This window comes from Camarhynchus parvulus, chromosome 12 (assembly GCF_901933205.1).
Source record: "Camarhynchus parvulus chromosome 12, STF_HiC, whole genome shotgun sequence".
Taxonomy (NCBI): Eukaryota; Metazoa; Chordata; class Aves; order Passeriformes; family Thraupidae; genus Camarhynchus; species Camarhynchus parvulus.
Window position 1 is genome coordinate 5,297,377 of NC_044582.1, and position 20,550 is coordinate 5,317,926.

Consider the following 20,550-nt stretch of genomic DNA (forward strand, 5'->3'; position numbering starts at 1 on the left):
GTGTCAATGTGACACCAAGATCTGCTCACCCTCTGGAGAGGAGGGAGCGGTTTGCTGCAGGGCAGGGGATGTGGAAGGTGCAGCACCGGCCTCTCACCTGATGCATTTTGCCACGGCAGGTGAAGCCATCTCCAATGCTGTGCCAGGAGCAGGAGCAGTTCCGAGTGCCAGGGCCTGTGTACCTGCACAGCCCAAAGGGGCTGCAGCCTCCATTGTTCTGGCAGGGAAAGCAAAAGGCTGCTTGGAGGGGCTTCTCCCACCACCTGAACTGCTGCTTGTGTGTAGGAGCTGCAAACTCCATCCAGCCCAGTGAAAGGAAACCATCCCTCCCCCTTGTTTAGTACCTTAGAATAAACCTCACCCAAATCCTCAAAGACTTCCCAGCATCAAATGCTCCCATGAAATAAGACTTTTACACCTCACTTTGGAACACAGGGTCCATGACAAAGCCCCTGATTCAGAGGGACAGTTTGACATGTCAATGATGCCTGTGAGCACAGAACACTCTGAGGCTTTTGAGCACATCCCACATGAAATGGACACAAAGGAAAAAGCCCACATGCCTCCAACCCTATGTCCCTCTTCCACCCTGAGGGAATGCTGGGTGACAGACACAACTGTAAGTGACTGCAGGAGGCAATGGAGACCAAACACACAAGGAAATCCTTCCTTCATTATGTGGAAAAGCAAGACTTCAGCTCCAACCAGCCAGGCTAATGCTGTTCCTGCTGTTAACTCCTGGGAGAAGGGAACACTCCCAGGCTGTGGCCTTCGCCTCTGGAAGCAGCCAAATGCTGACATACCTGTTCACACAAGTTGATGGGGTTGCAGTGGCTCACACCATCCCCACTGTAACCAGGCAGGCAGTTGCAGGCGACCTGGAGGGAGAACAGAGCCTTGGGCTCAAACTTGGACCCAATAAAGGAAACACACAGGGACTGCCCTGGACAGAAGGCATGTGGTGTAGCAACCATTGCTGCCTCCATGAATAACCAAGCTTGTGTCCACAACAAATATAACCTGACTTCAGCCTCTGGCCAGCAAAGCCATCTGCTCTCATGGAAACAGCAATGTTTTCATGCTCTTCCAAGGAATCTTCTCTGCATGGAAGGGAGAAAGCACAAAGCACTGCAATGGACAGAACTGTCTCTAGTGACAGCTGTGACAACTTCCATGATAACATTGCCCTGACACCCACCCCACACACTCACCTTCTTTGGGCCTGTTTTGATGCACTCTGCATGGGTATGGCAGCCCCCATTGCTTTCCAGACAGAGATCAATTTCTGCAGCAAAACAATAAGGCCAAGTTATTGCTAAGGGCTGCTCAAGGCAGCTGGGAACTGGCGATCCAAAGAGGTTTTGGGAAAGCAACAGGGAGAACTTTTCCAACTTGGGGAATACTTTCCTGGGAAAGTGTCTTGTGATAGCAAAGGAATAGGGTGCAACTGCTAGTTTACCTCTGACACATGTGGGTCTCTGAGTGGTGACAATTCTGCCCACAGAAAATTCCAAGCCTGTCTGGGTGCACTTTAAAGAATATGAGAGGACTGGACTCACCCTAGCTCCATCTTTACCCAGAGCACCACTGTGGGAGACTGCCCTCACCCTCTGTCCCTGGGCCTCTCCATGACATACATAAGAGCAAGAAACCTTGCAGGAGTCCTTTTGTCTGAGACCAAAACACTGGTGTTTTAGTCTGAGATTCCCCTCAGTATTGATGCTGCTCCTCTGCTACCCCCAAAACACACCCTGAGCACTCACCCATGCAGAGTGTCCCATCCCCAGCATAGCCTTCCTTGCAAGCACAGGTTCTCTCTCCTGGGGACACTTTGGTGCACACAGCGTGCATGGAGCAGCCACCATGGTCAATAGTGCAGGGATCTATTTCTGTGACCAAAAACAAGAGGAGCTTGAGTGATCTTTCCTCTGGCAGCTTCCTGCCATTTATTTCACCTTGTCTTTGCTGGACACACCTGTGCAGTGGGTCCCATTCCCTGTGTATCCAGCAGAGCAGAAGCAGGTTGGTTGGGAATCTATGGAACTGTTGAGGCAGCTGAAACACAACAGGGATAAACAGTCACTGACTGATAAACACCTCCTGATTTGCTCAGCTGGTGGGAAGCACTGTTCAAATCTGGCACATGCAAGAGACAACAGGAGGTAGATTCCAGGTATTCCTTTACAGCTTCAAACACTCCAGTCATGCTGGCCAGGACCTGGTGTCCAGCCCAGGCCTCTCACAATGCACCCTCACCACACCCATGAACTTCTGCAAGGTGCAAGGGGGACGGCAGGTTCTCTGCCTAAAACAGGAGTCTGGACAATGGATGGAGAAGGGAGCATGGGGGAGTCATTCCAGCCCTGTTTCATTCCTTGGCAGGGGCAGACAGAGTTTGTAAATGACTGGTTGATTTGCTCCATGAATAAGGCCAGCCTTGGAGTACCTTGGAATCTCTGCTTTCTGCCATCCACTCATGCTGAATGAACTTAGAATGGATTTATGGCTGGACAGACAAAATCCTTGGGGAGAATACATGTGGCTCAGGTCCAAAGAGAGTTCCAGAAAGGAGCTGACAATTCTGCATCTTTGATGAGTGGGCACCTTCTGCCAGCCCTCTGCCAAGCCCTAAGCCAGAATCACCTCTGTGTAAAATTCACACAAACACACATGGATGACTCAGCTCCTCTTCTGCACTTACTTGGCCATTTGATGGCAAGTGTTATTGCATAAGTCAATCTTGATTCCTGCAATAGAAAACACAAATATAGCTTGGAATTTTCAGCTGGGCCATTTCTGCCATCTAGAGAAAAGGAGCCTGCACACCAGGAGTGATGCTAATTCTCTTGTCCTGTGTGACAGCAGGAAAATCTCATGGGATTTATGTTTTGGCACTTTGAAAGGGGGTGAATTTGATGTTCTCTGTCTGAGATAATTGATTTTATTTGACTTCATTTTATCTGTGTGGCCTCTGCACTGGTTGGAATGAAACAAGGACTGAAACCTTGTTAACCCAGAACACAGAGCCATTTGGTTTTGGTTCTTTTGAAGCAAATGATGAACTGCTTTCATGCTTGACATTTACACTAGATAGGACAGCACTGCTTGATTTCTATTTCTAAATTCACAATAAAAATCAACCTTTAAGTGCAAACCTTTAAAATCTCAAGGTATTTAGAAGCTCAGGTTTCTCCTCACCCAAATGCTAATCAAAATCCCAAATCCATCTTCAACATGTTATTTTGACACACAATGACAGATTTATTAAAGACTGCACACCACGGCCTGAGCTCACCTGAGTGACTCAATCTGTGAGCAGAAAAAGCAGCTCAGCAAACACACTGGGGCCTTTTGAAAATTCAAATCTAGCCCTGCCACCTTCTTAGGAAAGCAACAAGAGTCATGACCAACGCAATGTGGCTGGAAGCTCCCATTTCTCTCCCAGAACAAGGGGCTGTTTTTGACGTGCCTCTAACCTCAATGGAGGTAGAAGCAGGGGTAGGCTTTTCTTGGTTTACCAGAATAACTCAAGGGCTTCTGTTTGGTAGGGGAAGTCACAGCAAATGCAGCTTGTGTGCAGGAATGAGAAAGCAGAGTCTGAAAAGGTTTGGGGGAATGCAGAGTACATGTGACTCTGTGGTCAGAGCAGACAGAGCTGCTCTGAAAACTTGATAGGACGCCTCATATTTCTCTGCCACCGGTACACCAGGGGCCCCTCACACTCACGTACTTTCTTGGCAGGTGGGGCCCGTCCATCCTGGGAAGCACTCGCAGCTCCCATCCCCTCGCAGTCCATCGTTACAAATGCCATTGTCACAGGCACATTCTGCAGGGCAAATACAAACACCACTGTCAAACCAAACCAGCCAGGGATCGCCAGCGGAGCCTTGCTGCCATTTCATTGTCTGCTCTGTTACTAATCCAACACATCAAACTGCCATCAAGAAAATGTCACAGGAATATCAGCTCTTGATCTCTCACTGCCAGGCCAAAAATCCCAGGAGGAGATCACCTGCCAGTGCTTGCTGTAGTTTGGGTGGCAGGAAGAGCAGCACGGCACAGCACATGCTTGGTTTGAAGATGCCAAATGGGGCCACTCCACTGGCTGGCCACGAGTGCTCACTCCTGCTGTCTCTATCTCAGAGACCTGGTAGCCATTTGCCTGTCTCAGAGGCTTGGCACCTTTCTGCTCTCCCACCACCCCTCCTGAGAGCTGAGACGTGGCCACCTTTCTGCCCTTGCAAGCAGTTTGGCAGAGCCAAGCTGCCCCAGCCGCCGGTGTCACCTGATTTGCAGTCGGCTCCGAACCGTCCCACTTCACACATCTCACAGGCGGTGCCGTGAAACCCCTCCAGGCACCGGCACTCCCCGCTGCCCTGGAGGCCATCCTGGCATTCCCCGTTCCCCGAGCACCACCGGCCCGGCTTCCCGGGGCACATCTCACACATGTGGCCGTAGTAGCCGGGGCAGCACACGGACGTCTGGAAAACCAACAAGAGCAGGCTGGGGTGAGCCATCCTGTGCACACAGACTGGGCGCAGCTTGGTTCCCCTCTCTGTGTGACAGCCATAATTTCTGACAGCACATGGAAGGAACAGGTAGGATGGAGTGAACACCCTGAAATGAGGTGCTCTGTTGCCCAGAGCTTCATGTAAAGGTCTGCACTGCCCTTGAGAAACAGGGGCCCTTGGTGAGTGACAGAAATATCCTGTGCCCCTCCAGCCTGTCTCCTGCCTGTGTTCTCAGAGCAGAGAGAGGCTCTCCCAGGCGGTGATTTGGTTCCAAAACCTGATTTAACTGCTCTCACTTCTTTCTGCATCTACCCATGGAGGGCAGATGATGAGAAACAACATCTAATGAAGCAATGCAAAAGTGCCAAATGAGGTACAAGTGCCGACTCAAACTCTCTATGTGAGTACAGTAAGTCTAACTCCCCCTCTCCCATTCAATTTCCCATTCCCTCTAAACTTTCCAAGTGATGCTGCAACACCTATAAGACGTCAATTCACACAAGCTTTTCTTTTACTGTTTTCTCTTTAAGTGTTTTCTTCCAGCAACCCATTTTCACAAAACTGGTAGGGGCCCTAACACACACAACATGAGGTGTGAGACCTTCTGCTCCTCCCTTTGGTTCAGCTCCAATGAGTCATCAGTTATTCGGGAAGGCACAGGCACAAGCAGAATACCATCACTCATGCCTCATTTCCTTAGGAAACCAGACTGCAAACATTCAACTCCTTCTCTTCCTCTGCAGAACAAAACCCAGAGCAACAATACCGAAGCAGCAGGTCCCAATCCATTACAGTGCAGATATTTCTGCAGATCTTTTGTTGTTCCAGTGCCCTCCACCTCCCGATAGAGAGCAATTCCCAGACAGCCCCAGTCTCAGCTATGCAACGGCACAAACACAGCCAGGATTGCAGCACAGCCTGCACTCCCATGGCTGTGCTTTTCACACCCATCTATCTTGCTTTTGCCAGAATGAATCAGAGGCAAATGTTTTGCTCACCAGAGAAACTTTTGCACAGGTGAAATGGCAGCCTGTTGTTCCTGCACCCGCAGAGCGCAATCTGCATTTAGCAAGATTCCCTCTTCCAAGGGGCTCCTGAGGATATAATCAACATAGACACACTTAGGAGATACTACAATATCAGACAAATAATGTACATTTTGGTGCATGTGGCAGTGTTCTTGCTTTGTATCTGACAGGAATAGCCCTAAAAATCTGAACTATCCAGAGCTGAGACCAGTGAAGCATCTCTGGATGTGAGGTCACCAAACAGAGTCTATTTTTTACCTGCCAAACCCACGGTACACGTTAGTCCGCATACTGAGAAGAAAATAATTGGGAATTTTTGGGTATAGGGTAAAGCAGCAAGGCCTAAGAAGCCAGATGTAACTGCTAGGCATTTCACAGCCAGCATGGAAATGAAATGCTTAGTTATCTTCCTCTCTGGATGTGTTTGTCACTCACTCACAAACAAGCTGCAGGCACAACCTGCATGAACAAATCAATGGTCCAGCCAGGAAAATTGCTACAGGCACTCTTAATTTGTTTTCTTTGATGATAATGCCAAAATAGTCAAAGATAAAATTAAAAAAAAAAAGACATCTCTTCTTCCCTGTTAAGTGGGAAAACGAAAGGGTTCCTGAAATTCAGGCAAAACCTGGTGCCAGCTCTGGGTGGAGCTTCATGATTCATGTCCATGTTTTTCCAATTCTCCCTTCGTTTCTGCTTTTTCTTGCAAACCTTGGCAATGGATGAGCCACAGAGGACTCAAGGGCACATTTTTTCAGGTATCAAGATGACACCTATAGAGCAATAAAAGGATCTCAAAGCACTATCTGCAACCAGTCTATGAACTGTCACATGAATCCAAGACTCACCAAAAGAACTGATCCAGAAGGACACTTGATCCCCTTGTCACACTTGCCGCACCTTGACTAGGGCACAGAGAACAGGACAAGTCACCAGTGTGCCCTCACCCACATCGCACCAAGACACAAATATTGCATTACAAATGCTGCTCTACAGGCTGCTGGCTGGGACAAAGATGTTTCTATCTCCGTGGCCCAAAACACCAAAAGAAGAGACCAAATGCCACACCTTTCCTGAATCTCAGGGATCTGTAGCCCTGGGGTTCCTTCACACAAGGCTGCAAATAGGTTTTTTCCTGATCTGTAGCAGGCAGTCTGACACTGCAATCTTCAGATTTAGTGGCTTAATGGCCATGAGCCACAAGGTACATGCAAGCTGGACTTTTGGCCATGACTCCCAGACAAACCAGGGAGCATTTTCTAAGGGAGCTTGTGGTCATGGCATGAAAAAATTGGGCTGGATTTTCCTTCCACAGCTGAGTATCTGGGAGTCCCTGCACTAGCCAGCCCCATGGCTGGCACTGTGAGGGAGGCTCAGCAAGGGATCTGAACATGATCTACACAAGAGCTGCATTAGATGTACAGAATCTCCAGGTAGGAGGTGCCAATTCTCCATAATGTCCCATTTCATGAGGCTCATCTGGGGTTACACCACAAGCTACTGCCTCAACCATGAGGGCAGCCAAGGAAGGTTGTGTGTTACCCATCAGTTTGGCTCAGCAGGTGGAGGAATGGTGTCAGCTCCTTGCACATCACCATTACCTTCAGTATGGTGGTGGTATTGGCAGTGCAGCGATTCTTCTGGACCTGGAGCACCTGGGACACCCCGATCAGGATGCCATTCCTCGTCTCAAAGGACTTCCCATCCAATGGAATTTTATTGACAAACTTCTGCAAAGCAGGAGAAAACAGCTGAGACAATAATCTTCAACTCCTTCTGCATGGATTGCTCAGCAGCTCCAAGACAGTCCAGCAGTAAACTTGTGGGGTTATGCAAAAGAGAAATGGGAGTACTGGGTCACCAGCCTTAGGAAGTGATGGGTCAATTCAGAACAGCCTGCCTCCCTTACCTGAGTGCTGTTTTGGTAAAACATCAGCCAGTAGGAGAGCCCTAGCATGCTGTTCTTATGAACTCCACTTCTCAAGTCAGCAGGCAAGAGCTTCTCTCCCAGAATAATGTGGTACTGCACTGTTTCATTGTCCTAAATCCACAAAAATACAAATGTTTGGAGCCTTTTGACTTCATAGACTACAATTCAGTCAGAGGTATGGTATAAGAAATGTTCCTAAGCACCTGTAATGGCTAATTAAGCCCACAGAGTCTAGTAACTTTCTGTCACAGATGACCTATCACACCTAATGATTCTGATACTTGATGAACCCATTAATGTTTTTTGGAATCTTTCAGAAGTCTGAAAATTGCCACAGCCAGCCAGGAAGTGTAAGATGTTGTGCCATCTATCTACATACTAATTTACTCTGCCCTTAGGGTCCAAATATTCTTTTCAGGTCCCACTGCAACACCCCTGGAAATCCTCTCATTTCTCTGCCACATTACTCCCAGATTTTAGCATCAGATATTCATCTCCTCTGCATGCTGAAATCCCTGACCTTGTTTGGCAGTGTACCTGCCCCTGCACCCACCACAACACATACTCAAACTGCAAGCAGTGATCTCACCAGCTGGGTCACATTGGCAGCACGGCAGTACTCCTCAATGGAGTTATTTCCAGGAACAAAAATTGTGTATTGTTCAGAGGATTCAACTTTCCCAATGAGCTGGTACTCCTACAAAATGTCCAAACAGTAACATTAGCAATTACCCTTGTACTCACTGAAACCCAAACCACACATGAGATCAATCACAAAGGCAAGAGGAAAAGCTTGAAAATGGGATAGACAACTTCTACTCAGCCATGCACGTCTGGTTGCTTGCTCCTTGTCCTGGTTGACATAAGAGCAGCTTCCCAGCTATAAAAAAACCTTCTCTTTATTCTGGTTTTCTCTGCCTTGTACAGGCATCAGAGCACCTGCAGTAGACAGGTCACCTTCCACTGTAACACATGTCATTGATCTAGAGATCTAAGTGTAATTATGCAACTCTGGCTGCTCAAAAGCTTTCCTAGAAGACCCCTCATGCAGGACACACAATCTCCCTTCCTTACCAGGCAGCCCAAATTTAGGTTCCACAGTACAGGGTGAGGTGGCATTTGCTCCAAAGACTGCTGTGACAGTGACAGCTGTGCTCACCTCTAGTGCTTACCTCTAGCAACTCCTGGAATGTGCTGAAGGAGGCCACAGTGCTGAGCTGCTCCTGCAGACCAGGAGGGCTCGGGGGGATATCTGCTGGGGACGGCAACAAAACCTGCCAAAAGAGCAAGGCTGAGCAAGGGGCTGAGGGGAATCTCACTGGACTTCTGCCCCGGTTGCAAGAAAGGCAATTAAAAGGCCTCATTTTACACAGTCCTGCAATAGCCTGATCTCTTCTATCAGCCAAGAGAAGGGGAACTCTCCTCCCACTGCTCCTGGAGACAAATGCTTTAAACATTGAACACTGCTGCACAGGAAACATCAGTCAGAACCTTGTGATAACCTCATATATTTCGCCTTTATATCCCTTCCTAACCATCCAGACATGTGTTCCTCCTTGGCCCTGTAACAGAAGCTGCTACACAACCCTGCTGCTACAACTGCAGCATTTCCCAGTGCCACAGGTACTGACATACCTTGCTGAGGACATGGATGATGCCATTGCTGGCAGGGATGTCACTGACAACTACAGTTGCATTCTGGATGGTCAATACCTGCACAAGAACCAGAGGGAGAAGGAAAAGGGTCAGGAAGTGCCAAGCAAGTTCAAAACAAATACATTGTTCATTCAAGGCTGCTCATGGTTAATCTAGGTACAGTTGGTGAAAGATGCCTGCATTTGAGGGCACCAGTGTCCCACCCAGGCTCCCCATTAGGAACAGCAGCCCCTCAGCAGTTAAATTTGGGATTGGTACAGGAGCCTTATGTAAGAAAGCCTTACGCCACTCGTGGTGTTTATTTGCCATCTGGTCTGTGGGTTGAGAGTGGGTAATTCTGGCCCGTACTTTTTGAGCTTTTCAGCAGTGAAGACACCTTCAAGGAAGTGGGCTCTGTGGGGAACAAAATCAGATAAAGAAAAGATTAGGGAAGTGCTGGTAATGACAGGGAGATAAGACCATGCCACCCAACATTCACATCTCTCACAGGAAGTACTTTAGCATGTGGAGAGAACAATGGAGAGAATTGTTCTGATGCCATCTGACTGGGAAAGTCTCTCTGTAAATACATGAAAACTAAACCCACTTCCCATGATCTGTGGTGTGTTATGTTTCAAATGCCTGCTTAATTTTTTGCCTGCTAGATATTTAAATTTGCTTCTATATTTATCTCAAGATATGTCCTCATTGGTCATGCACAGGAAAGAATCCATTTCATGGCTCTGTTACTGTTGTTTGGCCCAGTAAAGCAAAGGCAGGAGGCTCCTCATACCTGACTAAAAACGGCAGCATGTAAGGGGTCAACCAGAAATCTTTGTCAGCATTGCTCAAGTTCTTGATAGCTGCCTCTGATGGTACCAGGACAGTAACATTGGCTCCTGCTGGGATGCTGAAGAGAGATTTCTGTTGTCCAAAGCAGAAAAATGAACAAATAAGACACTCCACTGCCACGTCTATAGTGCAAACTACCCCAGCAGCTATCCCACCCTTGCAGCAATGTGAAAGGGATGTGGAGGAACAGGGCAGGTGCTCAGCAACACAGCAGGATCTCCTGCCTCTCCTGGGCATGGCAAGCAATGAATGCCACAGGTAGTTTAACCAAAACAGCTGACACCTCATTGCCAAGGGAAAACCTGCTGCTTTAAGCTCTACCTTCCCAATTCCTTCAAACATGTTCAATCATATCCATAAATCCTTTTTGAATGCCCAACATCAGTCCTGGGGGAGGGACCAAGATAACTGCTGGCAAAAGCAATTTTGTGTGCAGCAGGTCAGGTGAGCTAAAGCTCACGTTAGAGGCTGTCCACCATAGTGAGTTTCCACAGACTTAGTGCAGTCTCTGGAGGGTCTCTCTTCTTCCCACACTAGAGGCAGGGAGGCAACAATGAGAAAAGGAACAAACATGCAGTCTAATGTCCCAAAGGGTGATCTTCTGAAAGATAGTGTTATAATGCTGCCCCTTCTTTCCCTTCCGTGCTGTTTTTTCATGGCCAGGAGTTACAGGTGGTACAACCATTAAAATAGGTGTAACACAGCCCCAGCTTCCTCCTGTGAGAGATACAAAGCCCCCAAGACACACTCATGACTCTCATTCTAACACAAACTCCCAGCTTTCCTACATGCCTGTTCTGTAACCATTTCTCATTTGCTTTGCTTTGTTTTCTCTAAAGAAAAAGATAAATGGAATTGCTTGTCCTCTAACAGATTCATTCACAGACTTCACTTCTACAGAACTTACCCATGTGGGTCTCCTGTGGTTTCTCTTACCTTAACCCAGTTGTAGAAGCCTACAAAGTGGGAATTCCTGGCCAGCTCCTTTCAAATAGAAACAACAGAAGAGTTACCTCTGCTGAGCACAGGGTACAGGGCTGGGGGACTCGGGGTGAGGAAAGGAGCCCTTTGCAATATCAAATCTGGCACCAATGACTTCAACATTCTTCTCACTTCACAACCACTACAGGCACCATGTATTGTGAGGAAAGATGGGCACTTCTAAAACCAAACTTCAGCCATTAAAATAGATATTTCCAAATAAACAAACTCTTTTCAACTCATCTGCAATGAGTTAATGTGTATCAGGTACAAAAGATTGAATCCACAATGGTCCTTGATATCTCTAAAGACAAAAAATAGGCCTGACAGCTCTGACCTGAAAAACTTTGCTAACAAGGAAGGAAAGATGACTTATTGCACAGGACAGGTGCTGCCTGCACAGGGGTGAGGCAGCTTAGAAATTATGCTTTCACTGGCAGTAATTAGTCCTGGCATCAGTTCTGTGCCTATGGCCTTGGAATACACTTGGGCTTCACGCTGATGCTGGTAGGAGTCAACTCAGGTAACAGGGAAAAGCAAAGAGAGAGCAGAGCCAGTTCTCTCCAGCCTCAAAAAGGCTCAGACATTTGCTGTTCACTAACTTTTAGAATGTCCCCATAGCATGTCATGCCATCCCCAAAGTAGCCTTCAGAGCAAACACAGGATCTCTCTCCTCCACCAAGAGGTACACACGTAGCCTGCAAATACAAGGAAAGGGAGAAGAAATTAGAGAGCAAACACAGGTTATGTAGTGTTATACCTATCTCAGAATTGAATTCTGGCCTTCCAAAGGCTGGGCTAGAGTAGCACACACAGACTCCTTCTCCCTGCTGCCTTTATGGTGGAGTGTTCCCCTCATGCAGCCAAGCCTGGGTGATTGCTTTGGTTGTGTGAACCCACAAAAATCAGAGGATCCATCTTTGGACCACATCGGTGCAGGCCAGTAAGATGACAAAACTTAAACCTTGGCAATTCTCTCGATGCCATGGCTGCTGCAAAACCTGTGAGTGAGCAGGTGAGCCTGCCCTGCCATGCCAGCCTGAGGACAGCTCTTTAACTACTCACCAGGTCATGGCAGCCACCATTGTCCATGAGGCACGGGTTGATGGCATCACAGCTGTGGCCATCGCCAGCATAACCCTTCTTGCAGACACACTTGCTCTGCAAGAAAGATATTTCAGTTTTATAGACTTAACAGAGCATCCTCATGTACCATCCACAAAATGTCTAAGGCAGCAAAATTTATCCTTAATTTATTTCACCAAGCTTTCCTCCTGGTCTCTCAGGACCTGGAAATGTGGAGTTGTTTCCTTAGCAGAGCATCATCCTCTATCACAGCACAAAAGCTGTCTGGTTACTCAAGCACATTGATCCCCTGCATTGCTTGGCTGTGGATGTCACTTGAAGATGATGCTTTCCTCCTTTATTTCCATGTTTTTAGGGAATGGCACAGACTTTGTGAATGGCAGAAAGAGGAGTTAATTTCAAAGCTTCTTGCTTTGAAGATATCTAGGAGAGGACTTGCACATCCCACATCACTAAAATCTGCTTCAGCTTTTGTACCCTTTTCCAGCACCTGGTGCAATGCTCCCCATGCTCATTGGGGAGAAGCAGCATCCTCAGAAGTCTCCTCTCACGTGCACCTTCCTCCTCCTCCCTCAACATGCACTGCTCTTGGCCCAGCTCCCTGCACAGACTGTCTGAACAGCTGCACAGGCTCTTCAGTGCTGTGGTCTGGGACAGGGGCATGCAGCAGCTGCTGCCTTAGGTCAAGCTGTGTTACAGGGTGCAGTCCTGTCCCTTTGCTGCACAAGTCCCGGAGTCGAGCAGCAGTCCTGAGCACACCAGTGCACCTGACATGCAAGGGCACTGTGATGCTGCAGCTGGTGTTTCTGGCAGTGGACAAGCAAGCTTGGCTGCTGGCCAGCCCAATCTTTACCTCTGGTAGCCTGAGGCCACCTGAGAGCAGCTGAGGGAGGGTTAGCCCCAGCACCAGGCTGCTCAGCTTTGCTCATACCTGCCCAGGCCCGGTGTAGACGCAGTCGGCATTGAGGTGGCAGCTCCCTCTGCTCTCCAGCATGCAGTTGTCTATGGGCACACAGGCCTTGCCATCCCCTGTCCAGCCCACATTGCACTGGCAGGTGGCAGTGCCAGGGCCTGTACTGGTGCACAGGGCCTTCAGGAGAAGGGACAGAGAAGGAATTACACCCAGCAGAAGGGAGAGAATGCAATGAAAATACAGCAACAAATCTCCTTCCTCACACTGTGGAGAATTTCTGATGGACTGACTCAGATTCCAGCACTGGGAACTGGGGGTGGAAGCATCTTCTCCAGAACAGTCATAGAAAACTTCATTATAAAGTGATTCTGGAAACATTTTGTGTTTTCAGACAGGTAGACGCTTGTGTCTAAGGTGGCTCAGAACTTGCAGGGCATTCATTATCATCATGTAAAGCTCTTCCATTACACAATAAGTATTCCCTGAAGAGGGGGACCACAATCTCCTGCCTGGATGTCTGGGATGGAATCAATGATAGATGGCAGATCTCCCTCAGGAAAAGACCTACTTTGTACCTAGTGCCATCCTACTCTCTTATATATGGTCCAATGTCTTCCTCTGACTGAAGGGTCTAATTTATGATGAGGCTGACCATTTGGCAGTAATTTCCAGCATGAAGCACCACATGGATACAAATGTAGTGTTGATGGTTACTGGGAATACGTGTTGGATCTCACAGTTAAGCTACAGAGAAAGTAACACATGTTAGAGGAGCTTGAGGGGAATATCATTGCAAATCAAAAATTATCTGTACAGCTAATCTGTGTGGCTGATAAAATGTCTGGTGTGAACCAGCCAAACTATCCTTGGAGTGTCACATTTTGGTACCAGCCCAAATGATTGACATCTTTACAATGACTATGCAAGGCGCTTGTTATTCCACCTCATCTGACACACAGGAAAAATTAGCACACAAAATGTGTAACAGTCCCAGGAGCCCTGGATCCTTGTTCTGATTGAGAGGAGCTGCCTCTCCACTCTTCACAGTCTGACCCCACTTACATTCTGTGAGCAGCCTCCCCGTTCTGGCTGACTGCACAGGTCAATGGGCTGGCAGGAAAACCCATCCCCTTCATATCCATCCATGCAGATGCACCTTAAAAGTATAAACACAAACGGGACACAGGTAGAGCAGTCCCTCAAGCAAGCAAGATTTATGACTAGCAGGCTGGCTGAGTCACTCAAAGCATGCTGTGCACCAAGCACACAGGCACACACAGCCACAGGGGTGGCAGCCCTGTGCAATGGCAATGTGCCCTGAACGTGCCACAGAGACTGACCTTGCTGTGTCATTGAGGCTGCAGACAGCGTGCTGGTGGCAGTACTGGGACAGCCCACTGGGGCCACAGTTCCTGGAGGTCTTGTCACAGAATTTCCCAGTGTAGCCTTCCTTGCAGGACCAGGACTGACACACCCCCCCACTGCCAGGCCTGTTGTCACAGACACCATGGACACAGCCACAATCTGTCAAGGACATGCAATAAGATCAGTGAGTACAGAAAGTCCAGAATCCACCACAGTTGTAGATTTCCAGCTTTCCTTCACAACCTCTTGTGACACCAAATAATAATTCCATTATTATTTTTTGACAGAGGGATGTCTCCTGAGAGACATCCATCACAAATTAAGCCTGGGCAGGGAACAGATCCTGCGACTGCCTGGGTCCATGTTTTCTATAGGCTGTAAGAACAGACTCAAATTTAGGCTATCAAGCTCAAGGTCATTGTCAATTGTCTTTTGTTTCCTAACAGGAGAGATCTACATTAGATTGGTGTTTCCCAAACATCACCACTGTCATATCAAACATGTTTTCTCCACTGTTGTTTGAACAGACACACATGATGACATTTTTGTCACTTCTTTCATGATGCTGGTCTTGCCAGAATGGAATCTAATATACATGAATTTTCACCATTATCTTTGTTCTAAATTTTCCTTTAGTCTCTCCATCAGAGATACTAACCTTCATCACAGTTCTCGCCGTGCTTGTTTGGGTTTGCACAGATGTGGCAGGCTGTGCCTTTGAAACCTTCAAAGCAGAGACAGTTGCCATTCCCTTGAATGCCATCGCTGCACTGGAAGGAAAACAAGAAAAAACCAAAGTGATTGAAACTCAGAGAAATGCCAAGGCATTAATATCCATCAAAGGTACTTTGATACACACAGTAACAAACAGGACTTTGAAGAGTGGTGGTAGTAATACAAGCTCCCACACAGCCAGAGCTGTGCCCAACAGCCATGACATAATTCTCACTAAATACGTGCCATTCTCCCTGGATCTTCTGTTACCATCTCTGTGGGCTTATCCCTGGAGCACAAACTCTGAATTGTAGTTATCTCAAACTACACTGACGCACCTGCTTGTTGCAATGCAGAAGGTTCCTCCATACTTACATTTCCCCTGCCATAGCATGGGCTGGAAAATCCCCCAGGGCATGGCATGCAGTCTGGACCAAAGAACCCTTTGCAGCATCCAGGTTTCTGAAAAAAGAGCAAAATTGATAAAGTATGACATGACTTAACAAGAATTTCCTGGAGTACTCCTGTGCTCATAATTCTCAAATTCTGGTCCTTGCCTCTGCCGTGAAGGGAAACAGAATGTTGTATTTAGCATCTGTGTTTCTTAGGAGCTCCTGCACCTAAATTATTTTTCAACAATGACCCTCTTCCTGCTCACAGCCAATTCTTCTCAGAACTAATCATTATTTTCTGCTTACTCTGTGACTTCAACACAGGGGACGCATGTTTTTTATGAACTTTTAAGTCTTTAATAGCACTGGCCCACTCACTTTTACTTTATCCTTGCCCAGAACTGCATTCCTGTGGAGGGATGTAGCAGTCCTGGGTTGCAGGCCTTGTCATGACTGACCAAAGGAAGAACAATCATAATACAAACAATCAGCAGTATTTAATGAAACACCCACAAATCATTACTTACAGTTGGCACTGTGAGAGCTCAGGAGCTGCACACAAGCATGAGGTCCATAAATTCACTAAGAGAGACTTTCCTGAACCATCTGACAGTGATTCATAAACAGGATGCAATCACTTCACAGCTTATAGCACTTTCTCTGTGCTCAGCTTCCTCTGGGAGAAATGCTAAAGCTGGCAAACTCCAGTTAACACTACACAATCATGGCTTCCTACAGCTTGGCAGGTCACAGGGATGCCTTATTTTATTTATTTGTTGCACTCAGGTTTAACTGAGCTGCCTTCTAACACCTGCAGTAGGACAAAAGCAGGTAGCTCATTCTCCTGGACAAAAAGCAGGTAGCTCGTTTATGTGATGTCCTGGGGACAGCTTTCCTTCTGCTCCCATCCAGCCCCCTGACTCAGAGTCAGAGCTGCTCCTGGTGAATGAGAAAGGGCAGAGCTGAGCTCTCCCAGAGGGAATGTGTTCCTCCATCCCACTCACCGTGATGGTTTGATTGCAGTACCTGGCACACCCCTTCTTCAGGACATTCAGGCCTTGTGGATCATGGATGTAAACACATTCCTTGGGGGACAGTGTTGGTTCCTGCACAAATAAAACAAGCCACCAGCACTGTCACCTTCCCTTTGGCTCTCTTTGCTGCAGAGAGCAGCTGTGCCTATCTCTGAGCTGGGGAAGTTCACTGAGGAGCCAAAGTGAGCAGCACACACTTGTGGCAGGCCTAGGATGGACCAAGGCACACGGTGGCCTCCTCCTGTTCCCAAGAGTCCCCAAGCCTGAGCCAAGGTGCTGCCCTTTAGTTCTAACAATAGTACTTGTGATAAGGGAGAGAGCAAGCACAGGGGAAGGAAGGGAGGGAGAGGACACAAGGGGAGATAAGGGCAGCAGGGAGGAGAAACAGAGGGTAAGAAAGAGGGGAGGAAAGAGAGAGGAGGGGGATAGGGGAGGAGGGAGGGAGAGTGGGGAATAGAAGGACTAAGGAAAGAATTAGACAGTGAGGGAGGGAAGGAAAAAGACAAAGGTGAAATGAAGACAGGAAGATATAAGAGGAAGGGTTGCAAGTAATATTGGAACAATTCTCAGTGACCTGTCTTGGAGTTGGGCACAGGTAGAACTGGGCCCCAGGTGATTCTGACTTTGCCAGCCTCAGTCAGAGAGGAAAATGAGCAGCTGGTGATTTTGCAGATCTCTGCTTCAGACATCCATGCTGAGACAGCATTAGGAAGTTCTTCTGAAAGTCAGACCTCTCAGAGGACGCTCAAGAGTTTAAGAGTGGTGAACACCTCTCTGGCTTTCACAAACAACATCTTGGGTCTGGCCTTCACATTGCCATTTCCTGGAACTTGCTGTTCTGCTAACCTCAGCACAGGATAACTCAAACAGCAGCACTCCTCCTTCCTCCACCTTCAGCTAGCTCTGCTCCTCTCTGAATCAACAGGGAACACAGGCCAGGAACAAACTGTTTCTCACCCTCTGCAGAGCAGAAAGGTTGTTGTGATTCTCTGGCTGTGATATAGGCAGAGGCAGTACTGGATGGTACTTGTGGAATCAGGTTTGCTTCTGAGACTCTGGAGCAGCTGGCAAACCTTGCATGTGGGCAGGAAAGCTCTGCCTGAGGCAGAGTAGAAGTGATAAAAGCTGCAAGTCTACAAGTTCATTTAGACCAGAATTTCTCACCATGCTCCACATTGATTCAGCAAGCAGACTCCAGAATAGGAGAATGCACAGAGCAGTGAGTGGGCAAGAATCTGGGATCACAAAGCTTGGATACATACCCCCAAACAAGCCTCTCTGCTGGCTGCCTTTCCTGCTCCCCATTTATTTGAAAGTGGCTTGAGTTAGAAAGTGACAGTGTGCCTGTTTGTTATTATGCAAAGAAATTACAGAAATAACTACAAATATTTACCATTTCCTTGCTGCCAGGTGGGCAAATGCTGTTGTTGAGGGCCTCACAATCCACACAAGTGCCCTGTTAAGAAAAGAAGAGGCAAAAATGTAATCTTCTCAAATGAAACCCTTCCCCATGCCAAGAATGCTACAGAGCTACTGTTCCCAGTACATATATCCAAAACGTCACAACATCTATCTGAAATATTTAACTACTATTAGTTTCCATGCTCTGAAATGAGCCAAGTTTATCACTTAAATGAAATCTCTTATGTGTCTCAAGCAGATGCTTGCATCTGCCTGGAGCTGGGTCTGTCTGCACTCTCTGAGTTTCTCTGCCAGGCATCCTGATAGGCTGGAAATCTTTGGGAATCCAAGCAACTTTGGGAATCCAAGCAGCAAGCCTCACTGAATCAGCAAGTTATGTGGGCACTGTGGCCCCTTGGGATTCACTGTGTCTCTCCAAACCCAAATTCAGAGTCATCTTCTTTCCTCAGTAACCTACCAATGATCAAACTGGGGAGCAAGCCCCTCAGCTAAGGTGTATGAAATGCTTTGTGTGAGAATACTGCACAGCATTTGTAGGTCCTGCTGCTGAATGTCTGCTTCCTGTCCAGGCTACAGGACACCAGTGGGACAGAGGTGGGAACAGAGCACTGTCAGCTGAGTTAGCAACTCTAGTGGGAAGAAGATCATATAAAGGAAAAGGCAAATGTATTTTGGAATCCAAGGTAGGATGGGGGCATGGAAAGAGCAACAACCTACAATAAACATTTGCTGATTAGCAGGAAAGCAGTGCCAAGTGCAAGCAGAAGAAATGCTGACAGTGCTGCCAAAGTTCACACCAGGGGAACTCTCAGACAGACCACCTTTCCCCAAATGCAGTTTACACAGCCTGCTTTTGGCCCTCCCGGTGAGTGTGGGGTGCACAGCAAGCACCAGCTGTGCTTGAGCATGAAAAGTGGAGGAGCTGACTTACCATCACAATCTTATGTTGCTCTTCATTGCATCTGTGAGGCAAAATGGGAATGATTGAAGGGGGGATGAAGATGCCATCCAAAGTATGAATAATACCATTTGAAGCCACAATGTTTCGCATTTTTAAGGGGATCCCTGATTCATCCATCAGAATTCTTCCCTGATGCAGAAACACAATTTTAGCCCGTTAGACAGGATCAACTACACAAAGCCAATGTGGGAAACAGATGATTCACAGCATCAAGGGCAACCACACAAATGGTCAAGACTCCTAGTCAAGTCACAGATTGAATAAGAAGCAAAATAATTCAATGATCTCATTTAACTCTAGGTTTTTAAGCAGAGGAGGAAGCAGAGATTGGCTGAAAACACATTGTTCAGAACCACGTCCAGACTTTCTCCTAGCACGGAAGGGTTTGCCTCAGAGGGTTTTGATTCACACTTACATCTGCACTAATGTTGATGGTAAGTATCTGGTTAGCCATTGTAACAATGTGTGGCATCATTATCAGTTGCTCTACAGTCACCTGAAATAAAACACAAGGGGGTGGTACCATGAAAAATGACCATGAAAAGGGTCATTTCAGTGTAGCTTACAGAATCCTTCCATGATTCCTGCCACTTGAGAAACTTCTGAAGGGGACTTCACATTTACATTTCATGAAATACCATAAAAACAAGCAATGGGTCAGAGGGTAATCCAGGACTTTGTGTGAACTGTTTGCAGAACCACAAACACAGCAGCTGCCTTGGTTTTCATTCCTTGTTTAGGTAACTGTCCAGCACTACTGAAATCAAGTCCCACTAGCAGTCTCTTGCTAATACAGCTGCAAGTAGGGTCAGACTAATAATGGTTTTTTCTAGGATATATTCAATAAACAACGAAAGTTCAGCCAGAAGCATAATAGAGAACATATTTTGACTGAAAAAATAAGCTCTAAGGCAGAAAAAAAAAGTAAATTCCAGCTTCTGTACTTAAAAATGTAATTATTTGAGTAGAGAGTTCTGAGAACGAGGACAATTCTTATTTTTGTGTCCTGCAGCAAAATCTGCTGGACAATATTTTCATTGTAAAGGCCATCCAACTAGGGAGCACCAACACTCCAGAAAACTCGGAGTTCCTTCATGGAGAGAGAGCACAGCTGTCCCTTTTGGCAACTCATTTCATGGCAAACATTTGCCTCATCAGATCCTGCAGAGTCACATCTCTGCTCCTCCGGGGGAAGCCCAAGAAGCAGCAACTGAAGTCATCAACACTGTGACCTCTATGCCAGACAAAAGAGTTGCTAAGGGGTTGGTCTGAAGGAGGTCTGGGGTCAGAGCTGCCTGCCTTACCGCTGCTGAAGTGTAGATGTGATGTTTCACCAGTTCCTGAAGCTTATTGATGCCCTAAGAAAAGAAGAGAATACGAGAAATAGACACCCCTTCAATGCTCAGGAGGAAGAGGAGGCAACTACATTTTCTTCTAATCAGAGATTGACAATGCCAGTGCTTATAGCAGTGAATTCACTTGGTGAGTAAGTTCCTTCATTTTCCCCTGCCCAAAGCTGGGGTGAGGAATGAAAGTCAAACACCAGAATTAAGTAATCTGGCTAACCTGTAAGCTCCATCAGCCCCCACTTCTCTCCTAGAGCCTTACAGAAACAAAGACATGGTTTAGCCACCCCCAGGAAGAACAACTTTCAGCAATGACCAGATCCACTGCACAAAGTCATTCCAGCACAGCCCAGTGCAGCTCAGCCAGCACAGGATGTCTT

The 20,550-nt window shown here is 47.2% G+C and overlaps 1 protein-coding gene across 3 annotated transcripts in view; it reads right to left on the reverse strand.

The window, feature by feature from the left end:
* The window catches only part of STAB1 (stabilin 1), a 53,875-nt gene that overhangs the window by 13,880 nt on the left and 19,445 nt on the right, over window positions 1-20,550 (reverse strand). For all 3 annotated transcript variants that reach the window (XM_030956539.1, XM_030956537.1, XM_030956538.1), the window contains exons 17-46: window positions 20,129-20,182; window positions 19,240-19,320; window positions 18,795-18,953; window positions 17,835-17,897; window positions 16,412-16,513; window positions 15,391-15,477; window positions 14,960-15,071; window positions 14,277-14,460; window positions 13,999-14,092; window positions 12,955-13,113; window positions 12,003-12,098; window positions 11,540-11,635; window positions 10,893-10,940; window positions 9,898-10,028; window positions 9,410-9,518; window positions 9,105-9,182; window positions 8,642-8,743; window positions 8,059-8,166; window positions 7,449-7,580; window positions 7,141-7,269; window positions 6,388-6,444; window positions 5,510-5,605; window positions 4,286-4,481; window positions 3,731-3,826; window positions 2,702-2,747; window positions 1,976-2,055; window positions 1,764-1,889; window positions 1,212-1,285; window positions 804-878; window positions 98-217 (exon numbers count right to left, since the gene is read on the reverse strand). In XM_030956539.1, coding sequence (XP_030812399.1) covers window positions 98-217; window positions 804-878; window positions 1,212-1,285; window positions 1,764-1,889; window positions 1,976-2,055; window positions 2,702-2,747; window positions 3,731-3,826; window positions 4,286-4,481; window positions 5,510-5,605; window positions 6,388-6,444; window positions 7,141-7,269; window positions 7,449-7,580; window positions 8,059-8,166; window positions 8,642-8,743; window positions 9,105-9,182; window positions 9,410-9,518; window positions 9,898-10,028; window positions 10,893-10,940; window positions 11,540-11,635; window positions 12,003-12,098; window positions 12,955-13,113; window positions 13,999-14,092; window positions 14,277-14,460; window positions 14,960-15,071; window positions 15,391-15,477; window positions 16,412-16,513; window positions 17,835-17,897; window positions 18,795-18,953; window positions 19,240-19,320; window positions 20,129-20,182 — 3,090 coding nt within the window. The remainder of the gene's footprint in view (window positions 1-97; window positions 218-803; window positions 879-1,211; window positions 1,286-1,763; window positions 1,890-1,975; window positions 2,056-2,701; window positions 2,748-3,730; window positions 3,827-4,285; window positions 4,482-5,509; window positions 5,606-6,387; window positions 6,445-7,140; window positions 7,270-7,448; window positions 7,581-8,058; window positions 8,167-8,641; window positions 8,744-9,104; window positions 9,183-9,409; window positions 9,519-9,897; window positions 10,029-10,892; window positions 10,941-11,539; window positions 11,636-12,002; window positions 12,099-12,954; window positions 13,114-13,998; window positions 14,093-14,276; window positions 14,461-14,959; window positions 15,072-15,390; window positions 15,478-16,411; window positions 16,514-17,834; window positions 17,898-18,794; window positions 18,954-19,239; window positions 19,321-20,128; window positions 20,183-20,550) is intronic.